At 43.3% G+C, this 18,508-nt stretch overlaps 1 protein-coding gene across 2 annotated transcripts in view; it reads right to left on the bottom strand.

Annotated features, from left to right (window-relative positions):
• The window catches only part of LOC143767640 (uncharacterized), a 430,474-nt gene that overhangs the window by 300,203 nt on the left and 111,763 nt on the right, over positions 1-18,508 (bottom strand). The window contains exons 1-5 of one of the 2 annotated variants that reach the window (XM_077256087.1): positions 15,383-15,497; positions 15,075-15,243; positions 14,869-14,992; positions 14,685-14,782; positions 14,397-14,487 (exon numbers count right to left, since the gene is read on the bottom strand). In XM_077256087.1, coding sequence (XP_077112202.1) covers positions 14,397-14,487; positions 14,685-14,782; positions 14,869-14,992; positions 15,075-15,146 — 385 coding nt within the window. In that variant the 5' untranslated portion in view covers positions 15,147-15,243; positions 15,383-15,497. Of the gene's footprint in view, positions 1-14,396; positions 14,488-14,684; positions 14,783-14,868; positions 14,993-15,074; positions 15,244-15,382; positions 15,498-18,508 lie in introns of those variants that run through there. The other variant, XM_077256085.1, reaches the window with a different exon arrangement.

Below are 18,508 nucleotides of genomic sequence, written 5' to 3'. Positions count from 1 at the left end.
CGTCCTAGTATGCATGGCCCCATCCCTATCCTGGCATGCAGGACCCCATCTCGTCCTAGTATGCATGGCCCCATCCCTATCCTGGTATGCAGGACCCCCATCTCGTCCTAGTATGCATGGCCTCATCCCTATCCTGGTATGCGAGGTCCCCATCTCGTCCTGGTATACATGGCCCCATCCCTATCCTGGTATGCAGGACCCCATCTCGTCCTAGTATGCATGGCCTCATCCCTATCCTAGTATGCAGGGACCCCATCTCGTCCTAGTATGCATCGCCCCATCCCTATCCTGGTATGCGGGGTCCCCATCTCGTCCTGGTATGCATGGCCTCATCCCTATCCTGGTATGCAGGGACCCCATCTCGTCCTAGTATGCATGGCCCTATCCATATCCTGGTATGCAGGACCCCCATCTCGTCCTAGTATGCATGGCCCCATCCCTATCCTGGTATGCAGGACCCCATCTCGTCCTAGTATGCATGGCCTCATCCCTATCCTGGTATGCGAGGTCCCCATCTTGTCCTGGTATACATGGCCCCATCCCTATCCTGGTATGCAGGACCCCATCTCGTCCTAGTATGCATGGCCCCATCCCTATCCTGGTATGCAGGGCCCCCATCTCGTCCTGTTATACATGGCCCCATCCCTATCCTGGTATGCAGGGCCCAATCTCATCCTAGTATGCATGGCCCCATCCCTATCCTGGTATGCAGGACCCCTTCTCGTCCTAGTATGCATGGCTCTATCCATATCCTGGTATGCAGGGTCCACATTTTGTCCTAGAATGCATGGCCCCATCCCGGTCCTGGTATGCATAGCCGCATCCTTACAATTGGCCCCCACTCCCATCCTGGTATGCATGGCCCCATCAGAAAACATAAAAAAAAAAACGACTTAGAAAATCGAAGTCATCGAAACAATCTTCTGATCATTGGCGTCCCTGAGTCAGTGAAAAACCTTCATCACTTTACCTCCTCATGGCTTCCACGGGCACTCAACTTGCTTGACCTGCCTGGCTCCATGGTAGTAGACCGAGCTCACAGGACTGGTCCTGAACGTTCCGATCCAAAAGCTCGCCCACGCCCTGTGATTTTTAATTTACTTAATTATCAGGACAAATTGCAACTGCTTTGCGCATTTTGAGCCGTCTCCACATTAAAGTATGAGGGGCATTCCTTTTTATGTTGCAAGATTTTTCCGCTTTAGTAGCAGCCAAGCGCCGTGCTTTCTGGTCATATGTTTTCTTTAAGTATTGGGATCTAGGTGATGGTGTGATCTCATTGTATAAAGATTACCTAGGTTTTTTTTTTCTTTTCAATAGCTTGCACAATGTTTTCTTTTATTGTGTAAAATTCCTTTTAAGGGGATACTACTGGCAGGGATAAATTAACCTGATGTTATATATGGTGTTTTTCAGTTTATGGGGGGTTCTTGGGGAACACTCTACATTCACTGGGGCGGACCTTTGCCCATATGTTTTTTTTCTTACTATTTCTATTTTCTGGCCTCCATGTGGGATAGGCTAATATAACCACATCTAATGATATAGCTTCTCATGTCAATGTTGACTCCCTCAAGCTTTTATCTTGGAATGTACCGTATACAGGTCCTTCTCAAAAAATTAGCATATAGTGTTAAATTTCATTATTTACCATAATGTAATGATTACAATTAAACTTTCATATACTATAGATTCATTATCCACCAACTGAAATTTGTCAGGTCTTTTATTGTTTTAATACTGATGATTTTGGCATACAACTCCTGTCTCAATAAATTAGCATATCAAGAAAAGGTTCTCTAAATGACCTATTACCCTAATCTTCTGAATCAACTAATTAACTCTAAACACATGCAAAAGATACCTGAGGCTTTTAAAAACTCCCTGCCTGGTTCATTACTCAAAACCCCCATCATGGGTAAGACTAGCGACCTGACAGATGTCAAGAAGGCCATCATTGACACCCTCAAGCAAGAGGGTAAGACCCAGAAAGAAATTTCTCAACAAATAGGCTGTTCCCAGAGTGCTGTATCAAGGCACCTCAATGGTAAGTCTGTTGGAAGGAAACAATGTGGCAGAAAACGCTGTACAACGAGAAGAGGTGACCGGAACCTGAGGAAGCAGTGGACTGAGTCTGGTGTGGAAACATCCAGAGCCACCGTGCACAGGCGTGTGCAGGAAATGGGCTACAGGTGCCGCATTCCCCAGGTAAAGCCACTTTTGAACCATAAACAGCGGCAGAAGCGCCTGACCTGGGCTACAGAGAAGCAGCACTGGACTGTTGCTAAGTGGTGCCAAGTACTTTTTTCTGATGAAAGCAAATTTTGCATGTCATTCGGAAATCAAGGTGCCAGAGTCTGGAGGAAGACTGGGGAGAAGGAAATGCCAAAATGCCTGAAGTCCAGTGTCAAGTTCCCACAGTCAGTGATGGTGTGGGGTGCCATGTCAGCTGCTGGTGTTGGTCCACTGTGTTTCATCAAGGGCAGGGTCAATGCAGCTAGCTATCAGGAGATTTTGGAGCACTTCATGCTTCCATCGGCTGAAATGCTTTATGGAGATGAAGATTTCATTTTTCAGCACGACCTGGCACCTGCTCACAGTGCCAAAACCACTGGTAAATGGTTTACTGACCATGGTATTACTGTGCTCAATTGGCCTGCCAACTCTCCTGACCTGAACCCCATAGAGAATCTGTGGGATATTGTGAAGAGAAAGTTGAGCGACGCAAGACCCAACACTCTGGATGAGCTTAAGGCCGCTATTGAAGCATCCTGGGCCTCCATAACATCTCAGCAGTGTCACAGGCTGATTGCCTCCATGCCACGCCGCATTGAAGCAGTCATTTCTGCCAAAGGATTCCCGACCAAGTATTGAGTGCATAACTGAACATTATTATTTGATGGTTTTTTTGTTTGGTATTAAAAAACACTTTTATTTGATTGGTCGGGTGAAATATGCTAATTTATTGAGACAGGTTTTTTGGGTTATCAGGAGTTGTAGGCCAAAATCATCAGTATTAAAACAATAAAAGACCTGACAAATTTCAGTTGGTGGATAATGAATCTATAGTATATGAAAGTTTAATTGTAATCATTACATTATGGTAAATAATGAAATTTAACACTATATGCTAATTTTTTGAGAAGGACCTGTATACTCGAGTATAAGCCGAGATTTTCAGCCCAAAAAAATGGGCTAAAAGTGCCCCTTTCGGCTTATACTCGAGTCATGGAAGGCGGGGGGTCGGCGCGTGAGGGGGAGTGACGACGGTCACATACTCACCTGCTCCCGGTGCTCCTGACACGGTCCCCGCATGTCCCACGGTGTTCGGGCGCTGCAACTTCTTCCCCTGTTCAGCGGTCACTGGTACCGCTCATTAAAGTAATGAATATGGACTCCACTCCCATAGGGGTGGAGCCGCATAATCAGTACTGTAATGAGCGGTGCCACATGACCGCTCACTGCAGGAAGAAGCTGCCACTCTCGGAGACGTGGGACATGCAGGGACCACGTCAGGAGTGCCGGGAGCAGGTGAGTATGTCATATTTACCTTCCCTCATTCCACCGATGCTCCGTCTTCCACGTCCTCTACAGTGACTGTTCAGGTCAGAGGGCGTGATGACATATTAGTGTGCGTGCCGCCCTCTGCCTGAACAGTCAGTGCGGAGAGACGGGACGCTGAGGAGCAGCGACAAGAGGTGAGTATGTCTTTTTTTTTTTTTAGTGCAGCAGCATTATATGTGGCACATTGTTATATGGAGCATCTATGGGGCCATAACTGCATGGAGCATTATATGGAGCATCTATGGGGCCATAACTGCATGGAGCATTATATGGAGCATCTATGGGGCCATAACTGCATGGAGCATTATATGGAGCATCTATGGGGCCATAACTGCATGGAGCATTATATGGGGCCATAAAGAACTGCATGGAGCATTATATGGGGCATCTATGGGACCCATAACTGCATGGAGCATTATATGGGGCATCTATGGGGACATAACTGCATGGAGCATTATATGGGGCATCTATGGGGCCATAATGAGCTGTATGGAGCATTACATGGGGCCATAAAGAACTGCATGGAGCATTATATGGGGCATCTATGGGGCCATAAAGAACTGAATGGAGCATTATATGGAGCATCTTATGGGGCCATAATGAACTATATGGAGCATTATATGGGGCTCCTGATTCAATATGGGTATTCAAAAACACTTAACCTACTGATGTCTCAATTAATTTTACTTTTATTGGTATCTATTTTTATTTTTGACATTTACTGGCAGCTGCTGCATTTTCCACCCTAGGCTTATACTCGAGTCAATAAGTTTTCCCAGTTTTTTGTGGCAAAATTAGGGGGGTCGGCTTATACTCGGGTCGGCTTATACTCGGGTATATACGGTAGCTGGTCTGAACTCGCCGGTAAAGCACAGGAAGGTGTTAGATCATATTACCCGCCTACGCCCGTATATCGTCTTCCTACAAGAAACCCACTGGCTTTGCAGATGTCACCCTGCGCTCCGTAATAGACATTATTTGGAGTGCTTGGAGGCTTTTTTACGGAAGAAGCGTGGGGTGGCTAATTTGTTTCATAAAAATCTCGATTACTCTGTACAAGATGTGGTAAAAGATAAGGTGGGACGTTATTTACTAGTCAGAGTCCTTATTGAACAGCAGGAATATTGGCTCTTTAATGTTTATGCACCTAACTCTGCCAATCCTTATTTTATTGCTAAACTAGCGGAAGTTGTCTATGGCTGGCATCCCACTAATATATTGTTGAGTGGGGATTTAAATACTCTTCATGACATCTTCCTTGATAGATCTACACCCATGCCTGTATCTCATTCTCCAACTGGAGCGATTTCTACCCTACTAGATAGGATTGATCTAGTTGATGCTAGGAGATGCTGCCACCCCACAGAGAGAGAGTACACCTTCTACTCTAGAGTACATGACGTTCATACTCGTATTGATTAATGGTTGTTCTCCTCCACTCTTTTTCCCTTCTTAAAAACAGCTGATATCCTCTCATAGGTTATTTCAGACCACTCCCCGGTTTTACTTACTTTAGAACTCCCCACTAGAACTGTATCTTTTCATTGGAGCTTTCCCTCGTATCTCTACACTTCGGATGACTTGAAACGTTCTTTAATTGGTTGGTGAGAGACTTTCATGGAGGACAACTTGGAACACTTGGAAGATATCCTTTTTTTTCGCCACTGCTAAGACGGTGCTTAGGGGACATATTATCTCTTAGGCTGTGTGCACACGTAGCAGATTTTTCGTGTTTTTTTGCAGTTTTTCACTATAAAAACGCGAAAAAAATGCATACATTAAGCATCGTACTTAATAGAATGCAATCCGCATTTTTTGTGCACATGCTGCATTGTTTTCCTGAGCGGAATCGCATTCCAGAAAAAAACGCAGCATGTTCATAAAATTTGCGGAATCGCGGGGATTCCGCACACCTAGGAATGCATTGATCTGTTTACTTCCCACATGGGGCTATGCCCACCATGTGGGAAGTAAGCAGATCATGTGCGGTTGGTACCCAGGGTGGAGGAGAGGAGACTTTCCTCCACGGACTGGGCACCATATAATTGTTAAAAAAAAGAATTAAAATAAAAAATATTGATATACTCACCTTCTGATGGCCCCGGAGTCTTCCCGCCTCTCAGCGGTGCATGCTACTGCTTCCGTTCCCAGGGATGCTGTGTGTGAAGGACCTGTGATGACGTCGCGGTCACGTGACTGTGATGACGTCGCGGTCACGTGACCGCAACATCATCGCAGGTCCTGCACACAAAGCATTTATAGGAACGGAAGCCGCTGAGGAGATCGGGGGCCATCAGAAGGTGAGTATAACCATTTTTTTTTTTTATTATTTTTAACATTATATCTTTTACTATTGATTCTGCATAGGCAGGATATTGATGCTGCATAGGCAGGATCAATAGTAAAAAGTTGGTCACACTTGTCAAACACTATGTTTGACAAGTGTGACCAACCTGTCAATCAGTTTTCCAAGCGATGCTGCAGATCGCTTGGAAAACGCTAGCATTCTGCAAGCTAATTACGCTTGCAAAACGCTAGTGTTTAGCGGGAATACGCATGCCAATTCCGCATGCGATATACCCGCGGCAGGAGTTGCAGAATTGCCGCGGAAATTGCGGCGGCAATTCTGCGACATGTGCACTTAGCCTTTCATATCCCCCCCAAAAAAAACTGTTGTCCTCCCTGCGGCCTCTCTTAGACCGGCTTACTCAGGCACATAAGGATTTTAAGTTACATAACACTCCCTCTTTCAGAGAAGCTTTCCTTACAGCTAAACAAAACTTAGACACCCTACTGCATGAACACGCACACAATCAGTTAGCTCATCGACGTAACCGATATTTTCGGTGGGGAAATAAACCAGGCCGTCTTTAGGCGTCCTTAACAAAACTATTCAAAGCAGCCACTATAATCCCTAATATTACATCACCCTATGGTTCTATAAGTCATGACCCAACTCAAATCAGTGTGGTTTTTAGAGAATTTAATGCAGATCTTTATGGCCCATCCCTATACGGATACAAATGTCTACACAAGGCTAATCCACTAAAACTTTCTACATCCCAAAGGGAAACTTTAAATAAGCCAATTTCTCCTGGGGAGATGGGATCAGTCATTAAGTTATCAAAGCTGCTCAAAGCACCTGGCCCAGACGGGTTCTCAGTGGAATTTTATAAAGTGCTACAACTTTTACTCACTCCCTCCCCACCTAACCTCTCTTTTTAATCATATTCTTGATTCAAGTTTTATGCCTGACCGATTCAACGAGGCTTGTTTATCTTTGTTGCTAAAGCCAAGCAAGGACCTGCTTCTCCCTGCCTCGTGCCGTTTGATCTCCCTCCTTAATGTCCATTTTAAATTGCTTACCAAAATTATGGCTAATTGACTTCAGTCTATGCTTCCTGATATTCTCATCTCATCTCAAACTGGTTTTGTCCATGGCCAGTCTATCACTTATAATATTAGGATGGCTTAGCTGCCATTACACATAGTTACCAGGCCAAGGCCAAACAGCAAATATTAGTTAGCCTTGATGCTGATAAAGCTTTTGATCGAGTTTCTTTGTCTCACCTCATTCAAGCCCTTAAGTATAGATTGTTTGGCTTTACTTTCTTTAATTTTGTAAGGACAATTTATACTAGCCCCTAATCTTCAATTTGGCTTAATGGTATTCAATCAACTTCTTTTTCCATTTTCGGGGGTACGAGGCAGAGATGTCCCCTGTCACCTTTATTATTTAATATCGCTCTGGATCCTTTGCTGAGATATCTGCAGATGATCTCTTTCTTTGGGGGTATTGAGGTCAGCCACCACATGCTTAAAACATTTGCTGATTATATTTTACTTATGATTGCCAATCCTAAGGAATCCATTCCTTTTAGAATGGATGCCTTTAACGAGTTTGGAGCAGTTTCGGGATTCCGCATAAATTATGATATAGCTCATGCTTTGGCGGTCTTCAAATCTGCCCAGAAATTGTGGCCGTTCCCTATCCCCTTTCAGTGGAAGAAGGAGTCCTTGCGTTATTTTGGGGTATATTTAGCCTCAAACCCCCATGACATTTATAAATTAAATGTTCGACCCCTCATTTCAGCGGTTGTGCAGGAAATACAATCTTGGAAGTCTCTTAAATTATCCTTTGCAGGTAAGGCCCATCTGATAAAAATGATTTCTTAACCTAAAGCACTCGCTACCAGTTCTATTATCTAAAGCTGATGACAAGCTTTTGACAAAAGTTTTTCGTCAATTTATTTGGGGTTCGAGTTGGGGCTCTAGAATTACTATTTTTAAGTTGCAACAAACTAAATCCTTGGGTGGTCTTAATCTCCCTAATATACGTCTATATAATATAGCGGCTGTCTGTCGTCATTCCCTGGACTTTTACCCGCTTTTCTAACACTCCAATAGATGACGCGATGTGTAAACCCTTATGTCTTTCTGAGTTACTTCACTTATGCCAGGCTGAGATCCCAGTGGAGATTAGGGATAATCCCCTACTGTGGTCAGTAATCTTGGGATGGCGTCATGCTAGACGAATTAGTGGACTCAACCCCCATAGTTCAGTGTTTCTTCCCTTCCGAGGCAATCCCTCCTTTCTACAGAGCAGGCCACCTCCCATCTATCGTGTGCTTGAACATAATGGTTGTCGTCTGATTTGTGACATATTAGCAGACAATCAGTGTCCCCTCACTTTGGAAGACACTGTTTTAAAATACCCAATCTTGGTGGGAGATAATTTTTCTATCGACCAAATTAGACATTTTGTGGGATATACCAGGCGACGTTAGAACACACCCTTTAAACTTAATCTCCATTAAAGCTTACACGGAGAATTATTCTTTAAATCTTATTTATAAATCAATAAAACCTTCCATACAGTGGTCAGACTCTTCACCTGGCCCGCGGAGAATGGTATCTCAACTAACAGACTGTCCGGTAAACGACCTTTTGAAAGCAACATTACCTATTAACTCTATGTTACCGTATGATAGTTATATAACCATGACTCTGATGATATTTCATAGAGCACATATCTCCCCAAAGATTAAATCTAAAATGTCCCCCTCAGGTGATTTTCCTTGCCCTAAACGCTTACATTCCCCAGCTGATATTCTTCATTGTCTCTGGGATTGTCCAAAAATAAGGGAGGTTTGGGATACACTTTTGCATTATCTCACTAATACTTTTGGTATAAATATTTATCTTTCTCTGGAGTGGGCAATATTCAACATTCTCCTACGAGATCTATTGGTGAGGCTTTCTGTTCAGCAACGTCGTATTCTATTCGTATGGGTGGCAGCTACTCGCAAATAAATAATGTTCAGGAAGTCAAGGGACATGAGCGATTGTTTCAAGTGAAACTGTCCGGTGCCCCTATTTTTATGCTAATTTCTGGAATGTCTGCTCATCATGGACTGCATCAACCTCTTGGGTTGTGATAGTCTGCATCATTTTGAGGATAATTAGGCAGTGTAACTGAACAATCAGTCATGGCTGTTCCCCCATTGTTTATCTCCTCTCAATCCTGTGGGACAATGCCTTGAAATGGAAGCTGACGGTTATAAAAAGGCGCCTTCTCCTTTCACCGGTGTGATTCCACAGGACTTCAGCATAAAGGCCATGGTTCCAGCTGGTGGATAACAGAACTGATCCATTGCGCAACATTGAGGCCACTAATTTGGATAACCCAGGTTGGCACAATTCAGTCACCTGGATACATACTTCGCTGTTACTAAGCTAGCCTCCTCTCTGTGGGTGCTTGGCAAAAGCAGGCTGTTGCTTTTTGGGTTAGTTGGCCCTGGATGCTCTGAAGTCCCAGAGGGTCTAATATCCGGCGAGCCAGTGAAAGTGTGAGACTCTTGCACTATCTTGTGTCCTTGCTGGGAAAGTAATATATGCTGTTACTATATGTAGTGCCTCACCTTGTGTTGTCTGAGTAGTGTTCTGGCAACTGAGGAGTATTGGCATATTAGGATGAGACATGGCCCAAGACATCTTTATAAAAACAGCTAGGCCTAAGGATGGGAGACCCCACTAAGCCCCATGTCTCCACCGCTGGAACAGCGTTGGCACAGAAGGTGAGTATAAGTGTTTTTACTTTAAGGAAGCTAAACTGCTAGGAATTGCCCTAGCAGTGAACATCATCTTTAAGAAGTTTTTGCTAAAAGATTTCAAACATTTTTGACATGAAAAAGGCTTCTTCCCTGTGTGACCTCTCCCTGATGTTTAATAGGAGTTCATTTCGGTATACAACATTTCCCACATTAAAAACATGAAAAAGACTTCTCCCCTGTATGAATTCTTTGGTGCTTAAAAAAAATTTGATTTCTGTGTAAAACATTTTCCACATTCTGAACATAACAAAGACATCTTCCCTGTGTGGGTTTTCTGGTGACTAACAAGATCTGATTTCCAGTTCAAATATTTCCCACATTCTGAACATGAAAAAGGCTTCTCTCCTGTGTTAATTCTATCATATTTATTAAGTGTTTATTTCCGTGTAAAATATATCCCACATTAAAAACATGAAAAAGGCTTCTCCCCTGTGTGAGTTCTTTGGTGCTTAACAAAATTTGATTTCTGGTTAAAACATGTCCCACATTCTGAACAGCAAAAAGGCTTCTCCCCTGTGTGAGTTCTTTGGTGTAAAACAAGACCCCATTTCCGGTTAAAACATTTCCCACATTCTGAACATGAAAAAGGCTTCTCTCCTGTGTTAATTCTATCATATTTATTAAGTGTTTATTTCCGTGTAAAATATATCCCACATTAAAAACATGAAAAAGGCTTCTCCCCTGTGTGAGTTCTTTGGTGCTTAACAAAATTTGATTTCTGGTTAAAACATGTCCCACATTCTGAACAGCAAAAAGGCTTCTCCCCTGTGTGAGTTCTTTGGTGTAAAACAAGACCCCATTTCCGGTTAAAACATTTCCCACATTCTGAACATGAAAAAGGTTTCTCCCCTGTATGTGTTATTTCGTGCTTAACAAAATTTGATTTTTGGTTAAAACATTTCCCAGATTCTGAACAGGATAAAGGCTTCTCCCCTGTGTGAATTCTCTGGTGACTAACATGATCTGATTTCTGGTTAAAACATTTTCCACATTCTGAACAGGATAAAGGCTTCTCCCCTGTGTGAATTCTCTGGTGACTAACATGATCTGATTTTTTGTTAAAACATTTCCCACACTTGAAATAAGAAAATCTATTCTCTGCTGTGTGAAGTTTTTGAAAGTTAAGAAAATACTTTTTGAGGGGAAAAGTATTTTCACATTCTGAACGTGAAAATATCTTCTTTGCTTTAGGGGCAGCTCGTATTTGAATGCTTATTTTGTGACTTTAATTTTCCTTAGGTAATGAATCAGAAGACAGGACCTGTTTCAAAGGATTATATGAAGATCTTTGCTGTGAAGAGATGATGATATATCTGGAGTAATGGCATTCAGTTCAATTGTATCCTGTGGGATCTCAAGATCAACAGATTTAAAAATTGAAGATGTCAGCTGTCTCTCTGATCTCCTGGTGCCATCATCTGCCATGAAAAAATATATATTTTTTAATAAAATATTCTTGAAATTTATATTTTTGAACATTTCTACTTATACTGTCAGAAAAAATGGCAAGTTCTGCAAAAATATTTAATTATTCAACAGGACAATGACAGTTCACAGTCCAATAGAAAACCTCATAGGATGAACCAGTAGTGCATAGTGTTCAACTGTTGGAATAAAAAGCCCCCAAAGTTATGTAGGCGAAAATAATACCAATAAAAACTTCTACTCATCTCACAAAAAAACAAGTCACCCACTCAGGTTCAACATCTGTCAGTGGACAAGCAGAGGTTTCTACATTGTTAGTTGCCCAAAGGCTCTTCAAAAGCATCATGGCTTCCATTAACCAATCCACTAACATCCGCTCTATCAAAAAAAATCTCTCCCTAGCTTCTGAGCCTTGCAGTGTGCCTAAACCATATTTAGCAACCATGTGTTTGGCATTACTATAGTGAGAAAAACCCACTTAATTTCACAATGTGTGTGTCTCCTGGGGCACAATCTGGGCACTATGTGTGGGGTAATAAAATGGCAAATGTGTAATTTTCACTCTCCAAGATCCACTGTGTGCTAATTTCTGTAAAGTGTCTGTAGAGTCAAAATATTCCCTACTTCTAAAGATTAATTCATTCGGGGTTATCATTTCCAAAATGGAGTCACTTTTTGGGGATTTCTACTGCTCTAGTTTTCTGCCCTTTTGTCATATTAGGTCTTCTGCCCATAGTGTGTCCCATCTCCTCTGTGATCTACTTGTGTGATGTCAGTTTCTGGAACAGCCTTAATTATTCTGCAGGCAGCACTGGTAATGGAGGAGGCCTTTGAACCTGAAGTTCTGGGCAGCACAGGTTTTGTCTAGCCAATAAGATTATTGTGCCTGGGACCAGTAGTGCCGTCCAGTCTGGCAGTATGGGTGTGTGTGCTGTCCAGCTGTAATAATCTGCTTCCTGCTTCAGCCAATTGGAAAGCACCACATGCTTGAAGTAGATTGCCGAAACCAGCTAGATACAGCCTTGTTCTCCACTGGTTCAGTCCTCTGTGATCAGCTCCCGGATTGTATATTTGTTTGTGACACTGGCCCGTTTACTGACTTCTCTTGCATCTTCTGATTTTGTATTTTCTCTGTTTTCCTGTTGTGACCCGACTATATGACTATTCTTCTTGTCATCTTGCGCCACTGAACAGCAGGTAACACTGTGGCCCAAGCATAGGTGTCTCTGTACAAGTCCATATTCTTGTAGAGGGGTTAAATAGTCACGAGCAAAGAAACCCGTGGGATTTGGAAAAAGGAGTAGACAGCACAAAGCCTGTTCATGGTGCTATCTATTGAGCTGCTAGGTGACCATGAACAGTGCCCCTATTACATTTTGCCTGCAAACTATTCCAACAAGATCTGCATTAAAAAAACTAAATAGAGCTCTTTCTCTTCTTAACTTGCCATGTACCCAGACAGTACTGTACATTGGTATATAGTGTATAGTGGGATTGAAGAGAATTTTGAAAATAATATTGTAAGCTCCACTTGATTCCTATTATCCTTTGTGAAGAATTACAAAGTTCTCACCACATAAAATGACATGTCAAAATTTTAAAAATGTGGCCTGATTAGGAAAACAAAACTGTCTGCAGACATGGTTACATCAGAGTATTTTGGGCACTAATGACTGTAGTCAGAAACTGACTGTAGACAACAACACATCTACTGAAACGATCAAACTTAACAGTCTTCACCAGTAAAAAATGAGTAACTAGTGGTGAAACCTCTCAGGGGTAATTAGAGTATGGGGCTCGGTGGCTTTTGGCAATCTAAACTATCGTAAAGGCCAATATTTTCTGTCAGATGAGTTTCTTGAAGAAATATTAGACATTCAAAGAGAACTTTTTATTATAGTACAGAGCTGAGGTGTCTTAAATTTAAATCTCGGGCATTTTGCAGAGGAAATGGAGACCTTTTTTAATGATATCATGGAGTTGTAGACTCACATAAATGAGGCAGGCCGATGCCACCATAATCAAACTGTTATATAGAATGAACCTGTTAAAACAAACAAACATTTTTTATTCTATATTACATGTTTCACAACATATATTTGAGGGGAGAACTCAACAGTAGTGATGAGCGAATATACTCGCTCGGGTTTTCCCGAGCACGCTCAGGTGGTCTCCGAGTATTTGTGACGGCTCGGAGATTTAGTTTTCCTTGCCTCACCTGCATGATTTACAGCTGCTATCCAGCCTGAGTACATGTGGGGGTTGCCTGGTTGCTAGGGAATCCCCACATGTAATCAAGCTGTCTAATAGCTGCAAATCATGCAGCTGCGGCAAGGAAAACTAAATCTCTGAGCCGTCACAAATACTCGGAGACCACCTGAGCGTGCTCGGGAAAACCTGAGCAATGAGTATATTCACTCATCACTACTCAACACTAAATCTGAATTGCACTTATTTATGTTGAACCATTGGAGCCACTATGAGTCCTGAGCAGTATTAGATAAAGTATTAGTGCTCCTCATTTCAGGAGAGATTGTGCAGTAATCTGAATTCCTTATGATAGAAAATAATGTAATTTATCATGTGGAGGGAATCCATGAAACCCGGGCTCGAGCCAACACATCTCCTGCAGGCGGGAATAACTGTATACTACAGCCATCAGCCGCACACGGCTTAGAGATATATCATGGCACAGGTGTAATGTTTTATATGTATTTTATCACAATCCTCCTTAAAGTTAGTTGGTTTAAATAGAAATTGAAAGTCAGGATAAAGAGAAACTCTGCTGTTATTGTACAGAAATTCACACTTTTCCCTCACTGCACATTTATTGTTGTCGATCATAAAAGTGAAGTTTGGCCAGAAAGACTGGACCTGGTCTTGTAGGGACCATATGAGCACATTCAGCAGCACAGAAGGGAGAGAAGGTACATTAATCTGACAAGATGTCAGGGATGTAGGAAGTCAACAGATTCATTACCCTCCGCTTTCTCTTAGAGGCCATTTACGTACGCTGTCATTTGGCTTTGTAGTTTACAATTTTGGGCAGGTAACGGTCAGCATCTTTTTATTTTAGTTGGTAGTTGGATCTACCAGGTTGTAAGTTCTATAGAAATGGGCTTTTAATGCCGAAAGTGATTTGAACACTTTTGGGTGGCTGAATATGCTGTGGTCCAGAAACAAAATGATAATCACACGATTGTGATACCATCGGACTATAGGACCCATAAAGCAGCCACAGCCAGTGACTGAGAAAAATCTGTAACTTCTCTGCATTTAGTGGTTACTACCCACCTGGGTAGTCATATGTAGGAATCTCCTCTTTCCACCGCTCATCACCCCTCACATATGTCTCTGTAGTATTAATATGGGTCAGATCTTCACCCTGAAACAAATATTGTAAAAGTCACAGACAGATGGAGAAGTCACATCTATGATCAGCTCTAATCCTGCCATCTCCACCATTGTCATTACACAAGTATAAAACATATAATACTGGTGGATAAACAAGACTGAACAGAAGACCTTCACAGCCATCTACACATCATAGGGCAGATCTCATGACACCTTCTCTCCATCTACCTGATGATCCTGAGGAACATTGGGATCTTCTTGTTTACAGTCCTGTGGAAGAAGAGGATGGGGAAATCTCTCTGGTGTTGGCTTCTTACTGGATAGAGCTGGAGAAAACACATACAGGGACTGAATTCATTCTTTACATACAGATAATAATTATAGGCCGTGTGAATTTAGTCCTGTCTATTACCTGCAGATGTGAGGGGCTGGGAAACCTGTATCATGAAGTCCTTGTACAAATCTTTGTTTCCATCTAAATACTCCCACTCCTCCATGGAAAAATAGACGACGACATCCTGACACCTTATAGAAACCTGACACATACAATGATACCGTCATCCCCCGATCCCTTCATAGCGTTACTGTATAATGTCCCAGCATTCCCAGCAGTGTCACCTCTCCAGTCAGCAGCTCAATCATCTTATAGGTGAGTTCTAGGATCTTCTGGTCATTGATGTCCTCATGCATCAGGGGGTGAGGTGGAGGCCCCGTGATTGGGCTCAGGGGGTCTTCCCCATCCCACAGATAGAGTCGTGACAGCGCTCACTAGAGGTCTTCTTCACTACTATGTAATCATGGTTATGGAGAGACACATTAATAAATCTCACTACAGACATTTCCAGAGTCCTCACCTCTCCAGTTCTGTCCATTTGTTATTCCCATAGATAAGAATGATGTAATGTGACGTCATCAGAACCTCTCACCTCTCCAGTAAGCCGGAAGAGGATCTCTAGGGTGAGGTGTAATATCCTCTCCGCCATCTTGTCTCTGTCCATATCCATCTTTGGTAAATCAGGAAAATTATTTTATGTTGAAGATCTTCACTGAGAGGATCCGATATTGTAGAGATCTGAATGAGAAGAAGATGAGCCGATGTAACATCATACAAATCCTGTGTAATAATACAATTACTGGAGATAATAAGAGGAAACATATCAGGAGATATTATTATTATTTTACACTATTTAGATTTCTTTTTTACATCTATCTACCTATCTATCTATATATATAGTGGGGGAAATAAATATTGATCCCTTGCTGATTTTGTTTCCCCACTGACAAAGACATGAACAGTCTATAATTTTAAGGGTAGGTTAATTTTAACATTGAGAGGTAGAATATCAAAAATAAAATCCAGAAAATCACATTGTATAAATGTATAACTCGGCTTCAGGAAAATGGCCGCCGCGATCTCCATCTGCGCACGCGCAGCATCCCCCGGCCATTTTCCTGAAGCCCCGGGCAGCAGAGCGCTCCATCTGCGCACGCGCGGCCCCAGGAAGATGGCCGCCACCACCGGTAACAACAGGATTCACCCGGCTCTGCTGCATTACCGGGCTGCTGCATCACCTCACCGGGGAAAGGGACCCCTCTCACGCCATATCTCTCACTGCGCCTCCTCATCCCAGCACCTGTGCCGGTAACCACTGCTGCAACCCTCCCATGGACACCAGGCCGTGGCGTCGCCCAACTAAGCAGGAAGGGACCCTGCTCAGGTGCACGCCGTACCGCATCACCCCACCTCTGCCGACACCATGCCTCTTGTGACCCTGCTCTACCACCGCCAGCCCTCAGGTAAGATACTGTAAATTCGGACAATAAGATGGACCCCCATCTTATAAAAAATCTTTTTTTCTGCAATTTTCACCCCAAATTTGGGGTGCGCCTTATGGTCCGGTGCGTCTTATAGTCTGAAAAATATGGTATATTTCCCAGAGGAGCATTGCACGGCGAATTAGCCTCCTTACCTTGACAAGCCAGAGATGGTATGTCATTCTCCATAAGGAGAAACGTTACCCCTTAGACCCCAGTCCAGAGCCTCTCACCAGTAGGTCCAATGGTGTTGAGGTGTCCGTGTGGTCATTACAGGCTGTAAGATTCTTTGAAGAGGTGGGTTTTCAGGTTTCTTTTGAAGGATCCAAATGCGGTGGATAACCAGACGTGTTGGGGCACAGAATTCCAGAAGATGGGGGATATTCGGAAGAAGTCTTGGAGGCGGTTGGGTGAGGAGCAAATAAGCACGGAGGAGAGAAGGAGGTCTTGGGAGGACCAGAGTTTATGTGAGAGAAGATATTGAGAGATTAGTTTGGAAATATATGGAGGTAAAAGGTTATGGATGGCTTTGTAGGTCAGTGCTAGTAGTTTAAACTGGATATGCAGGGAAACTGGGAGACAGTGAGGGGATTTCCAAAGAGGGGAAGCAGGAGTGTAGCGAGGAGAGAGATTAATTATTCGGGCAGCAGAGTTAAGGATGGACTGGAGGGGTGCGAGAGTGTTAGAAGGTAGGCCACAGAGGAGGATGTTGCAGTAGTCGAGGCGGGAGATGATTAGGGTATGCACGAGCATTTTGGTAGATTGAGGGTTGAGTGTTATGATCCCAGTGGTAGAGGACCTCTGATATTCCGGCAAGATAGCAAAAACATAAATACTGCTCTAGGGAGGTGGAAACTGGGCTAACCGCATACCTGATCCTAACACACACAACTAGAAGCAGCGGGTGAACGTGCCTACGTTGGTTCTAGACGTCTCGAGCCAGCCGGAGAACTGACTACCCCTAGAGGGAAAATAAGACCTCACTTGCCTCCAGAGAAATTGAACCCCAAAGATATAGAAAGCCCCCAACAAATAATAACGGTGAGGCAAGAGGAAAACACAAACGTAGAGATGAACTAGATTCAGCAAAGTGAGGCCCACTAGTCTAGATAGACAGAAAATAGATAGTGGACTATGCGGTCAGCAGAAAACCCTACAAAAACATCCACGCTGAACATTCAAGAACCCCCACACCGACTGACGGTGCGGAGGGAGAATATCAGCCCCCTAGAGCTTCCAGCGAGCCAGAAAATCAAATATTAAGCAAGCTGGACAAAGACACTGAAAAATGCAAACGATCCAAATTATACAAAACGGACTTAGCTTTTCTTGCATGAGACAGACTGAAAGGAATCCGGAGGAGACCATATAGGTCTGGATACAACGATGCCAGGCAAGAGACTGAGTCCGGAGGAGACTTAAATAGGGAACACCCGCTGCTTAACGACACAGCTGGAGCTCAGGCCTGCAACAAGACATGCCTAACACAATACCGTTAGTGACCACCAGAGGGAGCCCAGAAACACAGTTCACAACAGTTGAGCAAAGGACGGATTCTGGAAATATTTTTGAACTGGAGGCGACAGGAGGTGGCGAGAGCTTGGATGTGCTGTTTGAAGGACAGGGCAGAGTCAAGGGTTACTCCGAGGCAGCGGGTTTTGGGGACAGGGGAAAGTGTGATATAATTTATTTTGATAGATAGATCAGGAAGGGAAGATATGCGAGATGGAGGAAAGATAATTAGTTCAGATTTGTCCTCATTGAGCTTGAGGAAGCGAGAGGAGAAGAAGGAGGATATGGCTGATAGACACTCTGGGATTCTGGAGAGCAGAGAGGTGACATCTGGGCCAGAGAGGTCTGAGTGTCATCAGCATATAGATGGTACTGGAAGCCAAAGGACCTTATGAGTTGTCCCAGGCCGAGTGTCTAGATTGAGAAGAGTAAGGGCCCAAGGACAGAGCCTTGAGGGACACCAACAGAGAGGAGGCGAGATGAAGAGGTAGTATGGAAGTAGGAAACACTAAATGTGCGGTTGGTAAGGTATGAGGAGATCCAGGATAGGGCAAGGTCTTTGACACCAAAGGAAGAGAGGATCTGTAGTAGGAGGCAGTGGTCAACTGTGTCGAAGGCAGAGGAAAGGTCTAGAAGGAGGTGTAAAGTGAATTGTCTGTTAGCTTTGGCTGTAAGTCATTAGTAATTTTGGTCAGGGCAGTCTCAGTGGAATGGTGGGGACGGAA

Source organism: Ranitomeya variabilis, chromosome 4 (assembly GCF_051348905.1).
Source record: "Ranitomeya variabilis isolate aRanVar5 chromosome 4, aRanVar5.hap1, whole genome shotgun sequence".
Taxonomy (NCBI): Eukaryota; Metazoa; Chordata; class Amphibia; order Anura; family Dendrobatidae; genus Ranitomeya; species Ranitomeya variabilis.
The sequence above is the reverse complement of the archived record's forward strand: the minus strand, read 5'-3'. Positions and strand labels throughout refer to the sequence as shown.